Raw genomic sequence first — 23,586 nt, forward strand, 5'->3', positions numbered from 1 at the left:
GCACGTTCAGGAGGATGCTAGGGAAGTACGGTCCCGAGTTCGCTCACAGAAAAAACCCAGAGTGATGGGCCAACTGTCTAGCTTTTAGGAAGACCAGTCCAGGTTTGGAGCCCTGCTTCATTCATCACAAGCACCTGAACGTAGAGGTGGGGGGACTCTGTGCGGAGCCGGCCTTGACCCAACGGCCCTGGGGCCGGCAGCTCCTGTCCCCGCGCTCCAGCACGCACCCCATGTGAAAACCGAGCCCGCTCTCCAGAAGGTTCAGTGCCCAGGAACGGGGGCGCCAGAGCAGAGCAGGATGTCTGTCTGAGGGGGAAGTTGCTGCCTGGGGTCAGTGACTTTCTGTAAGACCGTGAACCCAAAACCTGAAACAAACCAGAAAACCTTCCTATGACTTAAACCTGTCACGAAAACCATCAGCCGTCTCATGAGTTAGCAAATGTTTATTTTAAATAAAAATTAGTTTCATACCATACATATTTACAGGAATGCTATACAAAAATAAAAGCCGGTCATTTCATCTGGGCCACTGTTGGGGAACACCCCCCGCCCCCCAGAAGCCCCGCACCTTCCCCCGTAGCTGCCACGTGCCGCGGTGTTCTCTCGTCTCGGCCGGGCCTGGGCACTCGCAGGTCCTACGTGTGGTCACCTGGCCGTCCAAAGGCCGTGCCAACCCTGTCCTCGGTTTCCAGGAAACACAGGCAGAAGTGGTCCTTACTGAGGAGGGCCAGTGAGTCCCCGTTTAAATGCCAGCACAGAGAAAGCACCTGAAAGTCACCTGGAGAAAGACAGGCAGCCGGAGGGTGAAAGGGTGAGGCCAGGGTCCCAGGGTGAGCGCGGCCCCAAATCCTGTGGCCGAAGGACAGGTCTGGAGAGACCCAGCTGCAGCCCCAAAGCTCAACTCGGCTGGGCATCTCTGTGTCCCATGAGAGCTCAGAGCGGTGGACCCCCACCCAGTGTGTGATGCCGGGGACCGGCCTGAGGTCTCCCCGGATGTGCCCAGAGGGACTCTGACCGTACACCCGAGGCGGTCGCCCACGCGAGCCACGGTGCCCAGGTCGGCCGGGAGGGACTCATCTGTTAGGGTTCTGCCTACAGCCGGTCACAAGCGCCACTGCGCTCACCTTCCCCGGGCACCTGCACGGACACGCAGCCCGCTGGCGACCACAGGTACACCTTGCCGCCTCCCGTGCAGATGGCCAGCCGGGGCTGCTGCGGGTCCCACTGGAAGGAGCGCACGGGGGACAGCTGCTCCAGCACCACGAAGAGCCTCAGCTTCTGAATGTCCCAGATCCAGACGGCGTTCGGGACACTGTCTGGGGAGGGAAGACGCAGACACCCTGCTTCAGTGTCCCCGCCTGAGATGCACGCTGGGGGGCAGGCCACGAGCCCCGTGGACGTGGCTGCTCCGGTGTCTACGAGCCAGACGGTCCCCCGCCCAGGCTTAGAGCCCACAAGGGCGGGTTTGGCGGTTTTTACAGCCCTCAAAACACGTGAACCCCCTTCCCGCACGAAACAGGCCGTGGCTGTGGTGGCGCCCAGACCCTGCTCTTCACCCGATGGCAAGCAGCGGACGGAGGCGCCAAGACACCGCGCCTCCGGAAGCTTCTGTGGGCACAGCGTCCCGGCAGGAGGACGCGACGTGCCGGAAGCCCGTCACCGGGGTTTCGCTCACCCGGTCTTCATGCCCGGGCACCGGAGGAAACGGGGAGGGGCACGACCCGCGAGCGCGGCCACTGACCGCTTCTCGTGGCCAGGAAGTAGCTGTCCGGGCTGAAGGCCAGCGCTCCGATGCCGATTTTCGGGTTCGCTCTGTCGGCAACAGGCTTCAGGGTCTGTAAGGAGACTGGCACGGAGGCGATCTCATCTAGAACACGGAAAGGGAGGGGACAGGAGCCGCTGGCCTCGTCCACTCAGTTCAGACGGAAGGAAAAGATGACTTCGCATTAACCCACGGAGGCAAGATTCTATGGAAACAGAGGCTTAAGGGGACCCGGCCACGGCGCTGGAGCCCGTGTTGCGGGTCAGCGCCCCAGGTGCCCCCGTGGCGGGGTCTGTGTAGCGGAGAGGCCACGTGAGAGTGGGCAGGGGTGTGGCAACTCTGTGCCTTCCCCTCAGTTTTGCCATACACCTAAACTGCTCTAAAAAAGTCTTAAAAAAACAAAAAGCCATTATAAAACTCACGGCAAAAGGTGGTAAGGTGATGATGGAAGGCCAGGTGAGCGGGTGTGCTGGCTGTGTCCCTCCCCCCTCTCCTCCGTCCGGGGTGCTTACTGAGCGGGACTGGGCCGCGGACACCACACGACCCGGGGGCTGCTCCCCCACCTCCTGTACCTCGTTAGCCCACCGTACCGATGCCGGGACTGAGGCACAGGCCACCTGCCCAGGACCCGCGACCAGTTCCGCAGCCCCACCCCATCTGGCTCCTCCAAGGGCATCTTACTGCTCCTTAAAGAACCACCTGCAGGGTGTCGCCTGTCACACTGGGACCGCCAACCCTCCGGACGCGATGGAAACATCATCCCCCCCCCCCCCCCCCCCCCCCCCCCCCGGTCAGGCGAGTCTAGTGACCCGCAGGTGGGAGGACGCAAGCCGGGAGGTGTCGCCGGCAAATGAGGGAGCACCCCCCACCCTGCTGCTCACACTTGGTCTCCGCGGGGGAGGCCACGCCGGCCGCTGCTCTGGGCGGGGGGAAGGCCAGGCGGCCCGGCGCCAGCCGCGGAGTCTTCTCGGCTTCCTTGTACACAACCTGGAAGACACGACGGTCCTGCCACCACCACCGCTCGCACATGACACGCAGGAGCAGCGGTGGTGACGCACCGGGTAGTGGTGACGCTGGACCTCGACGTGAGGCGCTGCCGTTCCTGGTGACGGACACGGAGACGCAGGGGCGCCCGGCGTGGGTTCCACCCCAAGCCCCACCCCGAGCCCGCCCCTCGGGGGAGTGGCCTGTGCTGGCTGCGGGTTTGTACGCGCCCAACCGACCTCTGGCCAGTGAGGACACAAGCGTCTCAGTGGTGCCAAGTGACAGACGCAGGTCCTGGGAACGAGGGGACATCTGTGTCCCGAAGCCTGATGGGCCCACGAGGCCGAGGCGGTGAGGCAGCCCGACTGCCCCCTGGCCTCGGAACGAGCTCGAGCTGCAGGCCGGGAGGGCCGAGCAAACCCTTCGCGGCCCACGTGGTTGGCCTGCTCCGCCTCGGCCTCCCACAACCATGGATGGCTTCACCCGCCTGCACCTCCAGCCAGGTCCCACCTCAGGACCTCCGCCCCTGCCTCGCCGCCCCAGCCTCGCCTCCCCAGCTGTCCCCTCCCCCTCCCCTCCCTCTCTCCTCCCCTCCCCTTCCAAACGGCTACCTGCAGCCCTACTCCTGGTGGCCTCCCTCATATTTCCCACGTGTGGGACAGCTCCCCAAGCTTGGGGTCTGTCTGTCCCCTGCTAAAAAGGACACACATGCCCACCTCAGGCCCTTTGTACTTCCTGTTCTTGCTGCCAGAACTGCTCCTCCCTCCGACGCCGTATCACTTCTTCCTGGCCCCTGACCCCGTGACCGTCCCTGCCTGCCCCAGGGACACCTGCCCCCCACTTCTCAGGTCTGCTTCTCCAGCCCCAAACGCCCGGTGCTTGTGGGTGAGGGACCCTGGGTACTCTGCCGAGGGCAGGAACAGACCTGAGAGTGACCCATCTGGGGAGTGGGGAGGGCAGGGCAAGGACACCACTTCGGATCCTTTGGGAATTGGTCGAGTCGAACATTTGAAATGTTACCGTGACGGAAGTTTCTGGTGATGTGAGTACCGACATCATCATGAATAATGTAAAGTGAAAAAAGACTTTTTCTACCTCCCTTCTCCAAATGTGGCTCACATAGAAACCTGCATTCCAGGGAGGGAGGAAGATGGCGGCGAAGGACGACGCTGGGCTCAGTGCGTCCTGCTGATCGCTTAGATTCCACCCACATCTGCCTAATTTACCCCAATGACCACGAGAAGACTAGCAGAACGGACTCTCCGGAGCCGAGCGCAGACGACAGGCCCACGGAAGAGGGTAGGAAGGGCGGAGGGGCGGTGCGCGCTCCACAGACTGGCGGGAGGGAGCTGGGGCGGTGGAGGGGCAGCCAGCATGCCCGGCCAGGCAGAGCCCCCGAGTCTGGCTGGCAAAAGCGGAGGGGCCGGACGGAGTGTATTCTGTCAGCCAGTGAGAAGTAACATCTGGAAGGTTATGAGCTAACAGCTCTGCTCGGAGAACGGGAGGGCCGGAGGACAACGGGAGGGAGCGTTGTTGAGCCCCGGAAGACAGAGCGCGGCTTGGCGGGGAACAAAGGCGCTGGGAAGCGCCTTCTCCCTCGCCCACCCCCCAGCCAAAATCCCAAAGGGAACCAGTTCCTGTCACGGAACTTGCTTGCACCGCGCAAACACCCAACGCTGTGCTTCTGCGGATCCATCCCTCCGACGGTCGGCCTCCCTCCCAGTGCCGCAGGGCTCCTCCTGAAGCGGATCGCCGAAGGAAAAGCGAGCTGAGCCTGCTCCTCCCACCCCCGTGCACCTTGCGGATCCACCCCAGCTAATACGCCAGATCCCATCGAAGCAGCACCACCAGCCTGGCAGTGTGCACGTAGCCCAGACAGGGGCCACACCACTCCACAGGGAGTCCTGCCCCTGGGAGAGGGGAAGATAAGGTACCCACCAGTCTGACTGTGGCCCCAGCGGTGGGCTGGGGACAGACAGCAGCTCTGACTGCGGCCCCGCCCACCAACGCAAGTTACTCCAGACAGCACGGGGGAAGTGCCCTGCAGTTCCGTGCCACCCCAGGGACGATCCACAATAACGAAACGGAGGAATTCTCCTCAAAAGAAACTCCAGGAAATAGCGACAGCTAACGAACGGATCAAAAACGATTTAAGCAATACAGCAGAAAATGAATTTAAAATAATAGTCATAAAATTAATCGCTGGGCTTGAAAACAGTATAGAGGACAGCAGAGAATCTCTTGCTACAGAGATCAAGGGACTAAGGAACAGTCAGGAGGAGCTAAAAATGCTATAAATGAGCTGCAAAATAAAATGGAGGTGACCACAGCTCGGATTGAAGAGGCAGAGGAGAGAACAGGTGAATTGGAAGATAAACTTATGGAAAAAGAGGAAGCTGAGAAAAAGAGAGATAAAAAAAATCCAGGAGGATGAGGGGAGACTTCGAGAACTAAGTGACACAATTAAACGTAATAACATATGCATAATTGGGATTCCAGAGGAGGAAGAGAGAGGGAAAGGTGCTGAAGACGTACTTGAAGAAATCATAGCTGAGAACTTCCCTGATCTGGGGAAGGAAAAAGGCACTGAAATCCAAGAGGCACAGAGAACTCCCTTCAGACGTAACTTGAATCGATCTTCTGCACAACATATCATAGTGAAACTGGCAAAATACAAGGACAAAGAGAGAATTCTGAAAGCAGGTAGGGATAAACGGGCCTTAACATACAAAGGTAGACACATAAGGGTAGTAGCAGACCTATCTACTGAAACTTGGCAGGCCAGACAGGAATGGCAGGAAATCTTCGATGTGATGAACAGGAAAAATAATGCAGCCAAGAATCCTTTACCCAGCAAGTCTGTCATTCAAAATAGAAGGAGAAATAAAGGTTTTCTCAAACAAACAAAAACTGAAGGAATTCATCATCACTAAACGAGCCCTACAAGAGATCCTAAGGGGAACTCTGTGAATGAAATGTTGCAAGGACCACAAAGGACCAGAGACACCACTACAAGCATGAAATCTATAGATAACATAATAACTCTAAACCCATATCTTTCAATAATAACACTGAATGTAAATGGACTAAATACGCCAATCAAAAGACATAGGGTATCAGAATGGATAAAAAAAAACAAGACCAGGGGCGCCTGGGTGGCACAGTCGGTTAAGCGTCCGACTTCAGCCAGGTCACGATCTCGCGGTCCGTGAGTTCGGGCCCCGCGTCAGGCTCTGGGCTGATGGCTCGGAGCCTGGAGCCTGTTTCCGATTCTGTGTCTCCCTCTCTCTCTGCCCCTCCCCCCGTTCATGCTCTGTCTCTCTCTGTCCCAAAAATAAATGAAAACGTTGAAAAAAAAATTTAAAAAAAAAAAAAAAAAACAAGACCCATCTATTTGCTGTCTACAAGAGACTCATTTTAGACCCGAGGACACCTTCAGATTGAAAGTGAGGGGATGGAGAACTATCTATCATGCTACTGGAAGTCAAAAGAAAGCTGGAGTAGCCCTACTTATATCAGACAAACTAGACTTCAAATTAAAGGCTGTAACAAGAGATGAAGAAGGGCATTATATAATCATTATAGGGTCTATCCATCAGGAAGAGCTAACAATTATAAATGTCTATGCACTGAATACGGGAGCCCCCAAATATATAAAACAATCACAAACATAAGCAACCTTATTGATAAGGATGTGGTAATTGCAGGGGACTTTAATACTCCATTTACAACGTTGGACAGATCATCTAGACACAGGATCAACAAAAAAACAAAGGCCCTGAATGATACACTGGATCAGATGGACTTGACAGATACATTTAGAACTCTGCATCCCAAAGCAACAGAATATACTTTCTTCTCAAGTGCACATGGAACCTTCTCCAAGATAGATCACATACTGGGTTACAAAACAGCCCTTCATAAGTATACAAGAATTGAGATCATACCATGCATACTTTCAGACCACAATGCTCTGAAGCTTGAAATTAACAACAGGAAAACATCTGGAAAACCTCCAAAAGCATTGAGGTTAAAGAACACCCTACTAAAGAATGAATGGGTCAACCAGGCAATTAGAGAAGAAATTAAAAAATATATGGAAACAAATGAAAATGAAAATACAACAATCCAAACACTTTGGGATGCAGCAAAGGTAGTCCTGAGAGGAAAATACATTGCAATCCAGGCCTATCTCAAGAAACAAAAATCCCAAATACAAAATCTAACAGCACACCTAAAGGAAATAGAAGCAGAACAGCAAAGACACCCCAAATCCAGCAGAAGAAGGGAAATAATAAAGATCAGAGCAGAAATAAACAAGATAGAATCTAAAAAAACTGTAGAGCAGATCAATGAAACCAAGAGTTGGTTTTTTGAAAAAATAAACAAAATTGATAAACCTCTAGCCAGGCTTCTCAAAAAGAAAAGGGAGATGACCCAAATAGATAAAATCATGAATGAAAATGGAATTATTACAACCAATCCCTCAGAAATACAAGCAATTATCAGGGAATATTATGAAAAATTACATGCCAACAAACTGGACAACCTGGGAGAAATGGACACATTCCTAAACACGCACACACTTCCAAAACTCAAACAGGAAGAAATAGAAAGCTTGAACAGACCCATAAGCAGCGAAGAAATTGAATCAGTTATCCAAAATCTCCCAACAAATAACAGTCCAGGACCAGATGGCTTCCCAGGGGAATTCTACCAGACATTTAAAGCAGAGATAATACCTATCCTTCTCAAGCTATTCCAAAAAATAGAAAGGGAAGGAAAACTTCCAGACTCATTCTATGAAGCCAGCATTACTTTGATTCCTAAACCAGACAGAGACCCAGTAAAAAAAGAGAACTACAGGCCAATATCCCTGATGAATATGGATGCAAAAATTCTCAATAAGATACTAGCAAATTGAATTCAAAAGCAAATAAAAAGAATTATTCACCATGATCAAGTGGGCTGCAGGGCTGGTTCAACATTTGCAAATCAATCAATGTGATACATCACATTAATAAAAGAAAAGATAAGAACCATAAGATCCTGTCAATCGATGCAGAAAAAGCATTTGACAAAATTCAGCAACACTTCTTAATAAAAACCCTGGAGAAAGTCGGGATAGAAGGAACATACTTAAACATCATAAAAGCCATTTATGAAAAGCCCACAGCTAACATCATCCTCAACGGGGAAAAACTGAGAGCTTTTTCCCTGAGATCAGGAACACGACAGGGATGTCCACTCTCACCACTGTTGTTTAACACAGTGTTGGAAGTGCTAGCATCAGCAATCAGACAACAAAAGGAAATCAAAGGCATCAAAATTGGCAAAGATGAAGTCAAGCTTTCACTCTTTGCAGATGACATATTGTACATGGAAAACCTGACAGACTCCACCAAAAGTCTGCTACAACTGATACATGAATTCAGCAAAGTTGCAGGATACAAAATCAATGTACAGAAATCAGTTGCATTCTTATACACTAACAATGAAGCAACAGAAAGACAAATAAAGAAACTGATCCCATTCACAATTGCACCAAGAAGCATAAAATACCTAGGAATAAACCTAACCAAAGATGTAAAAGATCTGTATGCTGAAAACTACAGAAACCTTATGAAGGAAATTGAAGAAGTTACAAAGAAATGGAAAAACATTCCGTGCTCATGGACTGAAAGAATAAATATTGTTAAAATGTCAATACTACCCAAAGCCATCTACACATTCAATGCAAACCCAATCAAAATTGCACCAGCATTCTTCTTGAAGCTACAACAAGCAATCCTAAAATTTGTATGGAACCACAAAAGACCCCAAATAAGGCAAAGTAATACTGAAGAAGAAAATCAAAGCAGGAGGCATCACAATCCCAGACTTTAGCCTCTGTTACAAAGCTGTAATCATCAGGACAGCATGGTATTGGCACAAAAACAGACACATAGGGGCGCCTGGGTGGCTCAGTCAGTTGAGCGTCCGACTTCGGCTCAGGTCATGATCTCGCGGTCTGTGAACCCAAGCCCCGCGTCGGGCTCTGTGCTGACAGCTCGGAGCCTGGAGCCTGTTTCGGATTCTGTGTCTCCCTCTCTCTCTGACCCTCCCCTGCTCATGCTCTGTCTCTGTCTCAAAAATAAATAAATATTAAAAAACAAAAAACAAAAACAGACACATAGACCAATGGAATAGAACAGAAACCCCACAACTAGACCCCCAAAAATATGGCCAACTAATCTTTGACAAAGCAGGAAAGAATATCCAATGGAAAAAAGACAGTCTCTTTAACAAATGGTGCTGGGAGAACTGGACAGCAACATGCAGAAGGATGAAACTAGACCACTTTCTCACACCATTCACAAAAACAAACTCAAAATGGATGAAGGACCTAAATGTGAGACAGGAAACCATCAAAACCCTAGAGGAGAAAGCAGGGAAAAACCTCTCTGATTTCAGCCGCAGCAATTTCTTACTTGACACATCCCCAAAGGCAAGGGAATTAAAAGCAAAAACGAACTACTGGGACCTCATAAAGATAAAAAGCTTCTGCACAGCAAAGGAAACAATCAACAAAACTAAAAGGCAACCAACGGAATGGGAAAAGATATTTGCAAATGACACATTGGACAAAGGGCTAGTATCCAAATCTATAAAGAACTCACCAAACTCCACACCCGAAAAACAAATAATCCAGTGAAGAAATGGACAGAAAGCATGAATAGACACTTCTCTAAAGAAGACATCCAGATGGCCAACGGGCACATGAAAAGATGCTCAACGTCGCTCCTCATCAGGGAAATAAAAATCAAAACCACACTGAGACACCACCTCACGCCGGTCAGAGTGGCTAAAAGGAACAAATCAGGAGACTATAGATGCTGGAGAGGATGTGGAGAAACGGGAACCCTCTTGCACTGTTGGTGGGAATGCAAACTGGTGCAGCCGCTCTGGAAAACAGTGTGGAGGTTCCTCAGAAAATTAAAAATAGACCTACCCTATGACCCAGCAATAGCACTGCTAGGAATTTACCCAAGGGATCCAGGAGTGCTGATGCAGAGGGGCACTTGTGCCCCAATGCTTATAGCAGCACTTTCAACAATAGCCAAATTATGGACAGAGCCTAAATGTCCATCAACTGATGAATGGATAAAGAAGATGTGGTTTATATATACAATGAAATACTACGTGGCAATGAGAAAGAATGAAATCTGGCCCTTTGTAGCAACGTGGATGGAACTGGAGAGTGTGATGCTAAGTGAAATAAGCCATACAGAGAAAGACAGATACCGTATGTTTTCACTCTTATGTGGATCCTGAGAAACTTAACAGAAGACCAGGGGGGAGAAGAAGGGGAAAAATGGTTAGAGAGGGAGGGAGCCAAAACATAAGAGACTCCTAAAAGCTGAGAACAAACTGAGGGTTTATGGGGGGTGGGAGGGAGGGGAAAGTGGGTGATGGGCACTGAGGAGGGCACCTATTGGGATGAGCCCTGGGTGTTGTATGGAAAGCAAGTTGACAATAAATTTCATTAAAAAAGAAGGGGAGGGGAGGGGAGGGAAGGGAAGGGAAGGGAGATGCATTCCAGACTTACTATTTTGGGATTGTTAATGGTGGCTGGGTGCCCGAACTCTGTGATCATTTTCCAAGTCACGTGATTAAGGATGCGCACCTGAGGGGAGAGTGCGCGTGAGGGCCCCTGGCGGGCGCCGTGCCCACAGCATCTCCACGTGTGCTACTCGGTCTCACCTTCCCGTCATAGCTTCCGATGGCCAGGAACTGACTGCTGGGGCTCCAGGCCACAGACTTGACGCCCAGGGACCACTCGTAGGCACAGTACGCGGACAAGAGACGGCCGTCCAAGGAGTAGAGCAGGACCTTGTACTGCGGGAGACAGTGCAGATGTTGACGCTCACCCTGACCGGAGCATGGGGGGGGGGGGGTGGAATGGGGACACAGCCGATGGCCAGCGGGAGGTCAGAAGGAAGACCGGTGGAGCGGGACAGGCCCTCCCGCAGAGGGGACAGTGGGGACCTTGGCCGCAAACGTAAGGACTCGCTGGTCAAAGGGCTGGGCTTGGCCTCGGAGCCTGGTGAGCCGACCGAGCCTCCACATTCAGAAAGCGTCAGGTAAACACAGGTCAAAGCACCCCAACACACAGGGTCTGCCTGGTCACCCTGCATACCTCCAGGCAGGTGTCCCACACTGCCAGCACACAGCCGTTTGGGGCCCACTCGATCCCTGCGAGGTCCTGGGTCTCTGTGTCAAAGTGCTTCCAAAGCAAGACAGGGAAACATTAAATTCTTAAGTGTTTTTTTGAACAAATACACATTTTATCACTGACGTTGGGAACACGTTTCGTATTTAATTCCTTGTACAGAAATGGACAATGTCTCCAGCCCTGTCCTTCCGTCGTTAAAATCCTGCCTGAGCACTCAGGAGGCCCCAGGCGGGCCCAGGCGGAGGCCACCGGGCAGGACAGTGCCCAGCACCGCTGGCTGTGAAGCAGCTCCTGCGGCCTGGCACCGCCCCCCCACTCCCTCCCCCTTCCCGCCTGGCTCGGCCTCACTCCTGGAAGATCAGCTCGGCGAGATCCCGCCAGGACACCCCGTGCCCGGGTCGATGGGGCCACCTCCGTGCTCTGGCAGGAGGGGCACTGCCAGTCCGAAGGCCTCTCCGCACCCACCCGGCCCGTGGAGCTGAGCCCGGCCAGGGGAGGAGGGCCCCGCGCACCCGGCCGGGGCCCCTGGAGGCTGGCCCAGAGCAGACCCTCCAGGGGCAGCAGCCCCTGGGCGAACCGCACGGCCCTAACAAGAGGACAGCGGCTCACGCCGATGGCCTGTGGCCGCCCCGCTCACGGGCAGCACCTCCCCCCCACCCCCCCCCCGGGGCGTGCCCTCCGGTGACCCGCCCACCACGAGATGGCGCTGCCGCGACCCCTCCCAAAGGTGCCCGGGGCCTCGGAGACGCCAGGCGTCAGCCGCCCCCGCCCCGCGGCCGGCAGCGCACCCCCTACCCGCAGGAGCTGCCAGTCGCTGCAGACGAAGACGCTCACGTGGTCCTGGCAGTCGCGCCGCTCCGCCAGCGCCATGTAGCGGCCGTCCCGGGTAAAGGAGACCCCTGGCGGGAGGACAGGGACACCCCGCTGCAGCCCCAGGGAGCGGTGAGAAACCAGAAGCAGGGGTCACGGGGAGGGACGGGCGCCCGCAGCCAGACGGCGGGGCGGAGGGCGAGACCGCGGCCTCGGTGCAGTAGGCTCCAGGCACCCCCCGACCCCCGACCGGCAAGGGATCTGACGGAAAACCGCAGGAACCGGGCCCCCGAAGAACCACAAAGTGTCACTGAAAATGCAGCTCCTGACGGATCGTCGTTTTTGGAGCACAAATCGTAGGGAGCTCAGCCAGCTTGTCAGCTTCTCATCACACCCAGTTTTACTTTTTTAAAAGAATATCTTATTTACTTTTGAGACCGAGAGAAAGCAACAGCTGGGGGGGGGGGGGCGGTGGCAGAGAGAGAGGGAGACCGGAACCGAAGCGGGCTCCGCCCCGACAGCACAGAGACCGACGTGGGGCTTGAACCTGGGAGCGCAGAGATCAGGAGCTGAGCCCAAGGCCGACCCTCAGCCGGCCGACTGAGCCACGCAGGCGCCCCAACTTCCTACGTGTACTTTTGAATTACTCAGGAGAAGAAAACGTAAGGTCAGAGTTTAGAAATAAGCTTTGGTTGAAAATGTGAAACCGTATTTTCCCTTCTGTGTTAGTCACAAGGCCCCAGGCCCCAGCTCACACTTCGTGAGCCACAAGAACACACAAGGCGCTGCTGTCTGCACCCATCACGGCAACTTCACGATTCAGGGATGGGCACCCCACTCGCTCTCCGCGGTCCAACCGAGTCCCGCAGTGGCCGGCTGGGTGGGGTGGCCGCCCTCTCCCCGGCACAGAGACCACAGAGCTGGCCAACAGAAGTCTGGAGGTTTGAAGTGCAGAACGGGGGGGGGGGGGGGGGGGGCAGGTCCTGGGACACACATCAACCAAAGGGACCTGATCCCCAGTCCTACGACAGGAAGGGAACCGCACGTAAAGCCTACTTCTCCGAGGTCCTTTAAACCACTGTGGTTCTATCTTGAAAGGGGAGCCCTTGTCCTCGGGAGACACACACGGAACTATTCACAGAGAAGCATCAGCAGGTCTGGGGCGTAGAGAAAGAAGCTGGCCACACGCTGGTAAGCCGCTGAGACTACTGTGCCCGTAAATTTTCTGTGTTAAAAAAGTGTCCCTCTCCCCCCGCCCCCCGCCCCCGCCCCCGGGCCCTGAACAAAAACAACAAAGAAACAGCTTTCAAATCAGCTTCGGCAGACTCACCCTGCTGACAGGCTTTGGGGTATTTGATGTAAGACACGGACTTTGTGCACAAGGACCAGACAGTTATCCGCAGCTGTCGAGGAGAAGGGGAAAGAGAAACGGTGCACGTTTAGCAGCTGGGAAGACGGCGGTTAAGTCATAGACAGGCATCAGTGACCCAGTAAGAGGTTTACTGCAGAATTGAGAACAGCAGTTGCTCCTGGGTGTCCCCCCCCCCCACCCCAGTCTCCCGTCCTTTAATTTCATGCTCCTGGTGTTTGGTTTTCTTTTTGTAACAGTATGGCATGAGCGGCACAAAGTCGAATATAAGTGCATTTAGTTTAAAATTTCAGAGTAACTGCGGTTTTCCTCTCCTAACAAACATGCAGACGCCGGCAGGCAAGCTGTCCAGGATGCTGGGTGTCCTGGGGACTGAGCGAGGTCAACCTGCTTGGTCCTCTGCCTCAGCAGACTCGTGAGCAGGAGGTGGGGGCAGAAGGGCCCGTGCGGTGGCCTCGCTGCACGGCTGCTTCCCCACAGGGTTTCTGGGGGTGACCGCTCTGTCAGCCGGCCGTCCCCTCCTCTCCCGCCCGCGTGCCTGGCGGGGTGGTCACAGACACCCGTCCCCAGAAAAAGCCCACAGTATAGCTTTTAAGCGTTCAAACACCCATCTACATTTACATCTAACATTGAGGTTCTATGACCCCCTAGATCCCATTAGAGTTTAAAAGGGAATAACCAGAATTTCTTAACCCCGATTCCTAGTTTTGTTTCTAAAAACTGTCTCCGTGCCCTTCCCGTTGGCTGACGTGGCAGTTCACTACTTGACGAGCGTCCAACAGCTGACTCTGAACGAGGACAACGCTGGAAAACACACTGACCTGGTTTCCAGATTTACTGTGAAGTACAATAATCAGAGAGTATGCTGTTCGCACAAAGCAAGGCTAATAGGTCAATGGAACAAGACAGAATCCGGAAACAGACCTGCACACACACAGGCAACGGGTTTTTGACAGAAGCGCGAGTGGAAAAGATCTAAACTCAAAATAGGTCCTATGTCTACACTTAGGAGCCCAAACCATAAAACTTGTAGAAGAAAACAGAATAAACTCTTTTTGGATCTTGGGTTGGGTGGGGATTTCTTTAGATGCACAAAACATAAAAAAAAAAAAAAAAAAAAAAAAAAAACCTGATCCGTTAGACTCCATTAAGAGGAAACACTTATGCTCTTTAAAAGAAGCTGTTAACTAACTGAGAGGGCAACCTGTAGGAGAAAACAGTTGCCAGGCGCGTGTCTAGGAAAGGACTCGCATCCAGAATATAGTAGAAGAAACCTCACAGTTGAGTAACGTGACTAGCCACCCGATAAAGAAACGAACAGACAAGTCCTACGATAACGGGCATGACAGAGGTCTAATGGCATTAGTCATGAGGACAATGCAAACTAAAACCACAGGCAGGGGCGTCTGGGAGGCTCAGGTGGCTGGGTGTCCGACTTCAGCTCAGGTCATGATCTCTGGGTTTGTGAGATCGAGCCCCATGTCGGGCTGTGTGCCGACAGCTAGGAGCCTGCTTGGGATTCATTCTCTCTCTCTCTCTCTCTCTCTGCCTCTTCCCCACTTGTGCTCTCTATCTCTCTCTCTCTCAAAATAAATAAAATTAAAACAAAAAAAACAAAAACCCACAGGGAGACACCACGACACAAGACTGACTACAGCAGAAAACCGCACTGACGCGTGTCGAGGGTCGTGAGAGTGTAGACACCTGAGCTCTAACCTGGGGGGGCAGCCACGTTAGAGAGCAGTCGGCAGTTTCCTGAAGTGTTCTGCATGCGCCCCCCTGGCACTCCCTCCTAGGGATTTACCCGAGTCAAATGACGTGTGTCCCAGCAGCTCGTTCCGGATGGCACCCACGGGAAAGCGCCCACGGCCTGCCAGATGGTGGACGGAAAGCAGATGCCGTGTCCCTGTGCCACGGAATGGCGCCCGGCCACGAGGGACCGCCACCGATACCCTCAGTGACAGCACAGCGCTGAGTGACAGAGGCCAAACACAGAGCCCCCCACGCCACGTGGCCCCACCGACAGAGAATGTGGACAGCAAGCAGGCAGTGGCTATCCGGGAGCAGCGGTGGGCGCGGACGGGGCTGTCCACGTCCTGGCTGAGCTGCGCGCCTCAAGGGGTGAATGGTGCTCGTCGGTGGTTTTAACTGGCTTTGTGGACACGTAAGAAAAAGGTTTTCGGCTTAATGTTTTTGAGGCAGCTATGGGCTGTTTACAACACAGACACTGAAATTTAAGGACACGGGAAGGTGGAAAAGTAGCAGGAGTGAAAAAGAAAAACCACGAGAGCCACAGGCGAACAGCTGACAAAACAGGTTTGTGAGGCAAAAGGATCCACGAGGGACCACGAACGATGAGTTACAATCAAGGCTCCACTGGCCGTGAAGACATAACATCCTCAGTCCGAGCGCAGCTGGTAACAGCACCTCACAAGTACAGTAAACAAACCAACACCGCAAGGGCAACGGGAGGGGGCAGCCCCACAGACACCGACACGCTACAAACCCGGGGACGTAAACAGTGTGGCACGGCAAACCGGCGTGCCAACAGCGGAAGAGGAAGGAAAATCGGAAATTTTATGTAAACATAAAGAAACTCAGTTCTTGATAAACGTCGCTGGGAAAAAGATAGACGTGGATCCCTTCCTCACACCACACAGTCCACAGGAACCCGAAGCGCATATTAATCAAGTGTGCGAGAGTGTGCATGTGTGTAAAACAAGGTATGAAAGCACTCAACCTCACTAATAGGAAACAAGTAAAACCACAATGCACTTCCTCTGTAGCTCCACTGGCCTGGCAGCTACCTATCTATCACCTATCTATCTATCTATCTATCTATCTATCTATCTATCTATCTATTTATTTTTGAGAGAGACAGAGACAGAATGAGAGTGGGTTAGGGGCAGAGAGAGAGGGAGACACAGAATCCGAAGCAGGCTCCAGGGTCCGAGCTGTCAGCACAGAGCCCGACGCGGGGCTCGAACTCACAAACTGAGAGATCATGACCCCAGCTGAGGTTGGACGCTCAACCGACGGAGCCACCCCCGTGGCCCTGAAGTTGTTTTTTAAAATTAGATTCATGCTGGGGCACCTGGCTGGCTCAGCTGGGGAAGTATGTGACTCGTGATCTCTGCGTTGTGAGTTCAAGCCCCACGTTGGATGTAGAGATTACTTAAATAAAAATAAAACTTTATGGGCACCTGGGTGGCACAGTCGGTTAAGCGTCTGACTTCAGCCAGGTCACGATCTCGCGGTCTGTGAGTTCGAGCCCCGCGTCTGGCTCTGGGCTGATGGCTCAGAGCCTGGAGCCTGTTTCCGATTCTGTGTCTCCCTCTCTCTCTGTCCCAAAAATAAATAAACGTTGAAAAAAAAAATTTTTTTAAATAAAACTTTAAAAAATAATAATAGTAAATAAACTTAGACTCGTGTTGTCAGGAACTTGAATGAACTTAGAAGGAAATTAGAATTTCACTCATTTTTCTTTTTTTATGTTTATTTAATTTTGGGAGAGACAGAGTGCTAGCAGGGGAGGGGCAGAGAGAGAGTGGGGGGTGGGGAGGAGACCGAATCCGAAGCAGGCTCCAGGCTCTGAGCTGTCAGCACAAAGCCTGACTCGGGGCTCGAACTCACGAACTGTGAGGTTATGACCTGAGCCAAAGTCAGACGCTTAACCGACTGAGCCCCCCAGGTGCCCCAGGACTGGCAGTCAGTTTAAATCCCGATAAAAAGCTTTGGAAAGTCGAATGCCATCTACTATAAGCAAGTAGTCCCCCAGGCTACCCCCAACAGGGTGCCTCAATATAGGTCACATACAATATACTCCTGGCACCGTGGCCCCTACCCCCTTGAACACCGGCAGCAGCAGAGGGCAGACGGGTGTGCCGTGACTTCCCCTGCGAGGAACAGCAGAGTGAGCCACACCTTCCAGACGGATGAACACCGAGGGCGAAGAGAACCACCCCGGAATACAGAGGACGAACTCGCGTCAGCAAACTGGAAACAGATGCAAAGCAAGCAACAGTGTATACGCACGTGCACACACACACACACACACACACACGACCCAAAGGAAAGCAAGAACAGGTTAACACAGAACGCAGGGTCCGTCCCGCCTCTGTGGGGCATGCAGGCAGCCCTGCTCTGGGCCTTCGGGGGCGGGGGGGGGGGGCACACAGTGCTTCACCCTCGGGGACCCTGTGCAAAGGGCCTGTCACATTCGTGTACGGGAGGCAGGGAGGCCCTGGCACACGCCCGTCTGGACACTGGATTCTGGCCCCAAGAATTCTAATCACGAAGACTGTCGGGTGAGGCCGTATAAACAGTTCAACACGTCTGAAAACTTCCAAATTGCAAATGTCTTTAAAAGGCCAACGTGTGCAGCTCTGGGTCTCGGTCCACTTTCTGTCTGACTCCGGATTTCAGCTCAGGTCATGATCTCGCGTGAGATCGAGCCTCTCACTGGGCTCTGCACCGAGCATATGGAGCCTGCTCAAGATTCTCTCTCCCTCCCTCCCTCTCTGTCTGCCCCCAGCCCCACTCTCTCTCAAATGAAAAATGAATGAATGGGGGCGCCTGGGTGGCTCAGTCGGTTGAGCGTCCGACTTCAGCTCAAGTCATGATCTCGCGGCTCGTGGGTTCGGGCCCCGCATCGGGCTCTGTGCTGACAGCTCGGAGCCTGGAGCCTGGAGCCTGCTTTGGATTCTGTGTCGTCCTCTCTCTCTGCCCCTAAGCCACTCGCATTCTGTCTGTCTCTCTCAGAAATAAATAAACATTAAAAAAATAAATAAAATAAAATAAAATAAAATAAAATAAAATAAAATATGAATGAATGAAAGAAAAGTCACCATGTGCACCGCAAGGAAACCAAGTGCCCTGCGTCCTGCTCAGTCTCCGACAGCCTGTATGAGCAGACACCACATCAAAAGCGGGTCTTAAACCGTAACAGAAGGTACGTGAAGCCACACGGCCATCTGAGGCGGCCGACTCAGCCGCCCCCTCATGGCTGGACACAGACCTTCTCCCACATGATGCCAACTTGAAAAAGACCCGATGATGACATCCCACAGGGTCGCCAGGCACCCTCACGGCTGGGCACAGACACTCGCCCTCGCCACACGCACGCACTGTCCCCTCTGCAGCCTGGGGCGGGGCTCCTGCAGGGCACTGGGCAGCCCAGGCCTGGGGGTTCGGGCCCACACCCTGGGTCATGACGCCCCCTCAAAAGGCACATCGTTAACGGGATCTGCGCATTTTTCTGTCTTTGAAAACAACACTGCTGACACCAAAGACCTTCTACCCCAACACCTTTATATGTGCAAATTCCCTAACTTTGGCGGGGGGGGGGGGGGGGGGGGGAGCCCCAGCGAGGCTCGGACAGGACGCAGCAGTGACCGGCGGTCACAGGTCAGGCATCTTAAAGATGTAAAGTCGATCGTAGTGAATTCATCTTCTACCCCCGAAGTAAAGGAACTGTTTAATTCTTAAATCCTGTCATTTAAAACCCACGTTACTTTTCCTTAGATTTGGGCAGAAAGATCATATAACAACCGTGTCGACCTAAGACACACATCTTTCTCCGTCTCTCCCTCTCTCCCCATATATGTATATACATATCTGAAAGATACACATCGTTCTCCAAAATTCACCCGCCTGACCGCTACCCAGCAATTTCCGGAGAAAGGCGCGAGGAGTCACCCTCCTCCGCTCGACGACGTGTGCCCGGGGCCTTTGCACTTACGTGGAACTCGGTTGTGTTGAGGATGTGGCGGCCGTCGGGGCTCCAGCAGGAGGCCACCAGCCCGGCCGAGCCCTCGTCGATCCTGCAGTGCCACTCCGGCTGCTCCAGGGACCACACCTGGATTCGCAACGGACAGAAACGCAGACCCACAACACATGAGCGCACGCGCGTCAAGCTGGAAAACAGCCGGTTCAACGGCACACGGTCAGGACACAGGGCGCGTTTCCACATCCGCCACGAGGCAGGGCTGGAGCCGGACCGCGGCACAAAAGCCACGCTCCCGGGGGACTTCGCAGTGGTGGTTTTAAAGCCCTTCGCCAGCCCTCCAAGCTCCTTCGGGGAAACTTCAGATCTGCTAGAAACGCATCTTCGCGCTTCCCCAAACCCGTGAGGCCCAAGCTTCTAGACAGCTGTCTGCGGACACTTCCTCTTACTGAATTCTACCTGATGACACATTAAGGCTACTTAAGTGTTTTCCTGTTTTCAAAGTACTTAAGCTATTAGGGAACCGTTACAATTTTAAGAGGAAACCGGCTTGAGCCGCCTCGCCTTTTTTCTCAAACGACAAGGGCACAGAAGAGGCTGCTCCTTCCCGGTTACCCTCAGGCAAGAGCCCCTGGCTCGGAGCCCCGCGGGCGGCGCACCTGAACCTGCCCCCGCTTGTACATGGCGCACAGGATGAAGAGGGAGTCCGCCGACCACTCGATGTGCTGGATCTGGTCCAGGCACGTGTACAGGTGAAGGATCTGGAGGGTGTGCACATCCCGGACCACTAAGCGGTACTGGACGCAAGAAGCCTAAAAACGGGAAAAAAAAAAAAAAAAAAGCCCTTGATGGTCTAACAGTCTAAGGGAAGGGAGCTCAGGAGCCGGTGCTCCCCTCCGTCCAGGAATTCTAGCTCCCTCTGTCCTTCCGGATGTGTTTCCTGCCTGGACGGCCTCATGTTCACAGACTGTCACCCCCTCTAAGGATAAGGGTTCACGAAAAGACAAGGTTGAAATACACAAACTAGGTGTTGACGTTGCTCCAGGATAAGACATTCTGTTAAAACTCTCTACTAGGTCACTTTTTACTTTCTGACTCGCGTCTTAAAAACTAAAGCAGGACACAGCGTGGGACCAGCTCTTCTGTGAACTAAGCCAGCACTCTGCTGCTTTAACCACCGGCAGACAAGGCACAGGGAGTGCGGACGGGGGCCTCAGGGTCCTTGGTGAGAAGGACCACGGAGACATAAGGACAAGGCAACAGAAAATACGTATTTGTCCCTGCCCCCAGGCCCTGGCACAGGACTCCTCGAGTCCTTGAAACGTCCTGGGCGGTAGGAGCGTCTTTTGTTCTAACGAGGCAACTCTAAGTGGGCTCCTGGCCACCAGAAATAACAGCCATGATTAGAAGCTTGGAATGTTCAGTCCCACTCCCCCTTCTCCAGAGAGGGGAGAAGGGCTAGAAGCGGAGTTAATAATTCATCACGAGGAATCCTCTGTAAAATGCCAACAGGACAGTGTTCAGAGAGCTCCAGGCCGGTGAACACAGGCACACAGGGCAGGTGACGCACCCACCCCCATGGGGACAGCGGCTCCTGCACTCGGGACCCTCCTAGACCTTGTCTTCTGGATCTCTTCGCCTGGCTGTTCACCTGCATCCTCTCTGGTCTCCTTTAGCACAAGTGTCTGAGTTCTGTGAGCCACGCTGGCAAATCAGCCGAACCCAAGGAGGGGGCTGTGGGAGCCTCTGACTGGTGGCCCAGGCAGACGGAGGTTGTGGGGAGCTCGAGGACCCACGGCTCTGGCTGGAATCTGAAGTGGGGGGCACAGGGGCGCGTGGGGGGCACAGCTGGTGAAGCACCCGCCTTCGGCTCACGTCACGATCTCATGCTTCAGGAGTTCCAGCCCCACATCGGGCTCACTGCTGTCAGCACGGAGCCCGCTGCAGATCCTGCCCCCCCTCTGCCGCGCCCCTGCTCATGCTCTTTCTCTCTCTCTCAAAAATGAAAAAAAATAAAAAAAATAAACAAGAAAATAAACATTAAAAAAAAATGCAGTGGGTGGGCGGTCCACCTCGGGTCTCCAGGGGGACAGTGCCAGAATCGAGCTGTGTGGCACCCGCTGGTGTCCTGGGGGCTTGTGTGCTGTGACACACCCCCAGCTCCTGGCAAACGTGACGGGAAGTGTCAACAGTGCGGCGAGCGTAACAGCAGCAGCGGGACAGCAGAGGCCAGGAGCAGCAGCAGCAGGCTGACGCTTTCTCGACACAGGAGGGGACGCAGGGAGGTTTCTCTTTCACTGCGGGGACTTATTCTGAGTACTGACCGTGAAGATGTTTAAGCATTAATCCTGTTTTCTTGAAGAGGCAGTCTGTGTCCACCTTTGTTAATGATATCCATATCTAAGCAAATTATTTGGGTATACTCCTCTGATTTTAGATTATATTATAGTTTAAAAATCAAGAACTGGTTTTAAAAAAAAATTTTTTTTAATGTTTATTTAGTTTTGAGAGAGGGAGAGAGGAAGAGAGGGAGAGTGAGCGAGCAGTGGAAGGGCAGAGAGAGAGAGGAAGATATAGAATCCGAAGCAGCTCCAGGCTCTGAGCTTTCAGCACAGAGCCCAACACTGGGCTCGAACTCATACACCCCGAGATCATGACCTGAGCCAAAGTCAGAGGCTTAACTGACTGGGCCACCCAGGCACCCCAAGAACTGATTTTTAAATGTTAATTGCTTCATTCTTATCAAGATCACACTCAATTATTGGTTTGTGTTTTACAAACCTTTTCCTTTCCTTTTCCAAACCTTCCTTTTCCTTTTGAAAAAAACCTCGGGGCGCCTGGGGGGGCTCCTTGTGATCTCATGGTTTGTGAGGAAGTGTGAGTTCTGTGAGTTTGAGCCGTGGGCTCCATGACGCTGACGAGGAGCCTGCTTGGGATTCTCTCTCTCCCTCTCCCTCCCTCCCCCCCCTCTCTCTCTCTCTCACCTCTCTCTCACCTCTCTCTGCCCCTCCCCCACTCGTACGCTCTCACTCTCAAAAATAAAGTTTAAAAAACACACCTCATGAGTCTTCCTTGTAAAAAGGAGAAGGGGAGGGTAACTTCAGGTGAGAACATGTGTCACATTGTAGCTTTGTCATCAGTTACAATGAGCTCCGTAAGACAGGGAGCATGTGTCATGGTGTGGAAAAACCATTATCAGATCTGTTGCAAGATATTAAAAACGGCAACACAGACCTACTTTCTTCAGGATTTAGGATAGAGCTTTGAAGAACAAGACTCCAGTAACACCATATTTCCACCAGGGTGGAGAAGCCAAAAAAAAAAAAAAAAAGCACCACAATGAAGCAAAGGAACATAGTCTCTCTCTTTATAATTCACTGGAATTTTCATAGACGATTTTTTTAAACAACGAATTTATGGGGAGCACTTCAAAAAATACGCAATGGTTTCTGGGGGTGAACTTGAAGCTGAAGACATTGTGTATCTCTTAGCAGAATGCTAATTTATGTATTTAGGATAATATCTCCACAAAGGAGTTCCAGTTTCAAAGAGCTGGACAAAGAACAGGAATGTTCAGGTTCAAACTGAAAAGTCATGAAGCGTCGGTGAGTTAACATACAGAACTAAACAGACACACTTTTTTTTTTTTTTTTTTTTTTTTAACAGACACACTTTCTATAAGGCTGATCTTTTCCTGAATGGACTTCCAGTGCCAATCATACCGCCAGGTCCTGAGGATACACACTGATGATGCTGGTGTGTTTCCTGCACAGACTGGCTCAGCGATTTCAGCAGCATTTGGTTGCCCCCCCCCCCCCCCCCCCCCCCCCCGTGATGAACAGCTCGAATCCCAATCGTTCGAATAAACAGCAGTGCGGAGGACTGGACTCATCCGGGCAGAGACTGCTGGTTATTTCAATCGCTTATTTGCCATATGGTGGGGGGCGGGGAGGGCTGGCAGAGACAAAGTCGCTGCACCAGGTTACAGCCAACAGAACTAGGTATGTCCCCCCATGTGTCAAAATAACAACAACGAGCTGATATCCTCTGTACCCTCAAATGTGTGACGACAACACTGCCATTACCTGCCTCTGACAGATGGAAACTGGGGTGTAGGGAGGCTGGCACCTGCCCACGCCCCATTCCCCCGGGGCCCCTGCTTGGGGCATCTGTCGAGTCCCCAGCCCCGGTGTCCGCCCGGGCCACATGCCCTGGGTCCCCTGCTCCAGGGCGCCTGCCTCGGTGTCCGCCCGGGGCCCCCGTCCGAGTCCCCAGCCCAGGGTCCCCTGCCTCGGGTGTCAGCCGGGGTCACGTGCCCTGGGTCCCCAGCCTCGGGTGTCAGCCCGGGGCCCCTGCTTGAGGCCCGCACCGGCGGACCCCCAAGCTGCACCCTCCTCCCGGGCCCCGCGGCCGCTCACCAGGTACTTGCCATCCGGGGAGAACTTGCAGAGCAGGCCGGAGAGCTTGAACACCTCGGAGAAATTCATGGCGGCCTCCGACCCCCGGCCCCGGGCGCTCCACTCCAGCCGGGTCTGCGGCAACCGCCAACACCGCGGCCGGAAGTGACGGAGGGGGCGGAAGCACCTCGCAGCCTATCAGGGCCCCGGGTGCCCGCGCAGCATTGTGGGGCTTGTAGTTCTCGCGTTCCCGCGCCGCCGCGCTTCTCGCCAGCAGGACGATCCGCCCCCCAGCGAGGGTTGACACCGAAAACGCGGGACGCG

The 23,586-nt window shown here is 53.3% G+C and overlaps 1 protein-coding gene across 7 annotated transcripts; it reads right to left on the reverse strand.

Moving 5' to 3' along the window:
• Nucleotides 1-428: 428 nt before the first annotated feature.
• On the reverse strand, nt 429-23,442 carry WRAP73 (WD repeat containing, antisense to TP73). Of its 7 annotated transcripts, none has more exons than XM_011284462.4 (12): nt 23,284-23,441; nt 19,525-19,677; nt 18,881-18,997; nt 13,102-13,174; nt 11,757-11,860; nt 10,926-11,012; nt 10,490-10,624; nt 10,335-10,412; nt 2,644-2,749; nt 1,742-1,867; nt 1,125-1,316; nt 429-778 (listed from the first exon to the last, which is right to left on the reverse strand). In XM_011284462.4, exons 1-12 carry the CDS (start codon nt 23,350-23,352, stop codon nt 636-638), a joined length of 1,383 nt encoding a protein of 460 aa, XP_011282764.1. In that variant the 5' UTR covers nt 23,353-23,441; the 3' UTR covers nt 429-635. The 7 variants fall into 7 exon arrangements, with proteins under 7 accessions (XP_011282764.1, XP_011282765.1, XP_044890907.1 ...); XM_011284463.4 differs by having other exon boundaries at nt 18,881-19,055; nt 23,284-23,434; XM_045034972.1 differs by lacking the exon at nt 23,284-23,441 and adding an exon at nt 20,517-21,382 and having other exon boundaries at nt 18,881-19,055.
• Nucleotides 23,443-23,586: the final 144 nt, after the last annotated feature.

The sequence above is a fragment of the Felis catus genome, chromosome C1 (genome assembly GCF_018350175.1).
Source record: "Felis catus isolate Fca126 chromosome C1, F.catus_Fca126_mat1.0, whole genome shotgun sequence".
Lineage (NCBI taxonomy): Eukaryota > Metazoa > Chordata > Mammalia > Carnivora > Felidae > Felis > Felis catus.

What these genes read in the sequence shown, in the direction of transcription:
- WRAP73 (XM_011284462.4), bottom strand. Translation starts at nt 23,352, where the DNA reads ATGAATTTCTCCGAGGTGTTCAAGCTCTCCGGCCTGCTCTGCAAGTTC. An exon ending in ACAAGCGGGGGCAGGTTCAG is followed by an intron (nt 18,998 to 19,524) that starts GTGCGCCGCCCG and finishes TTGCGAATCCAG; the next exon opens with GTGTGGTCCCTGGAGCAGCC. An exon ending in GCGACTGGCAGCTCCTGCGG is followed by an intron (nt 11,013 to 11,756) that starts GTAGGGGGTGCG and finishes TTGCTTTGGAAG; the next exon opens with CACTTTGACACAGAGACCCA.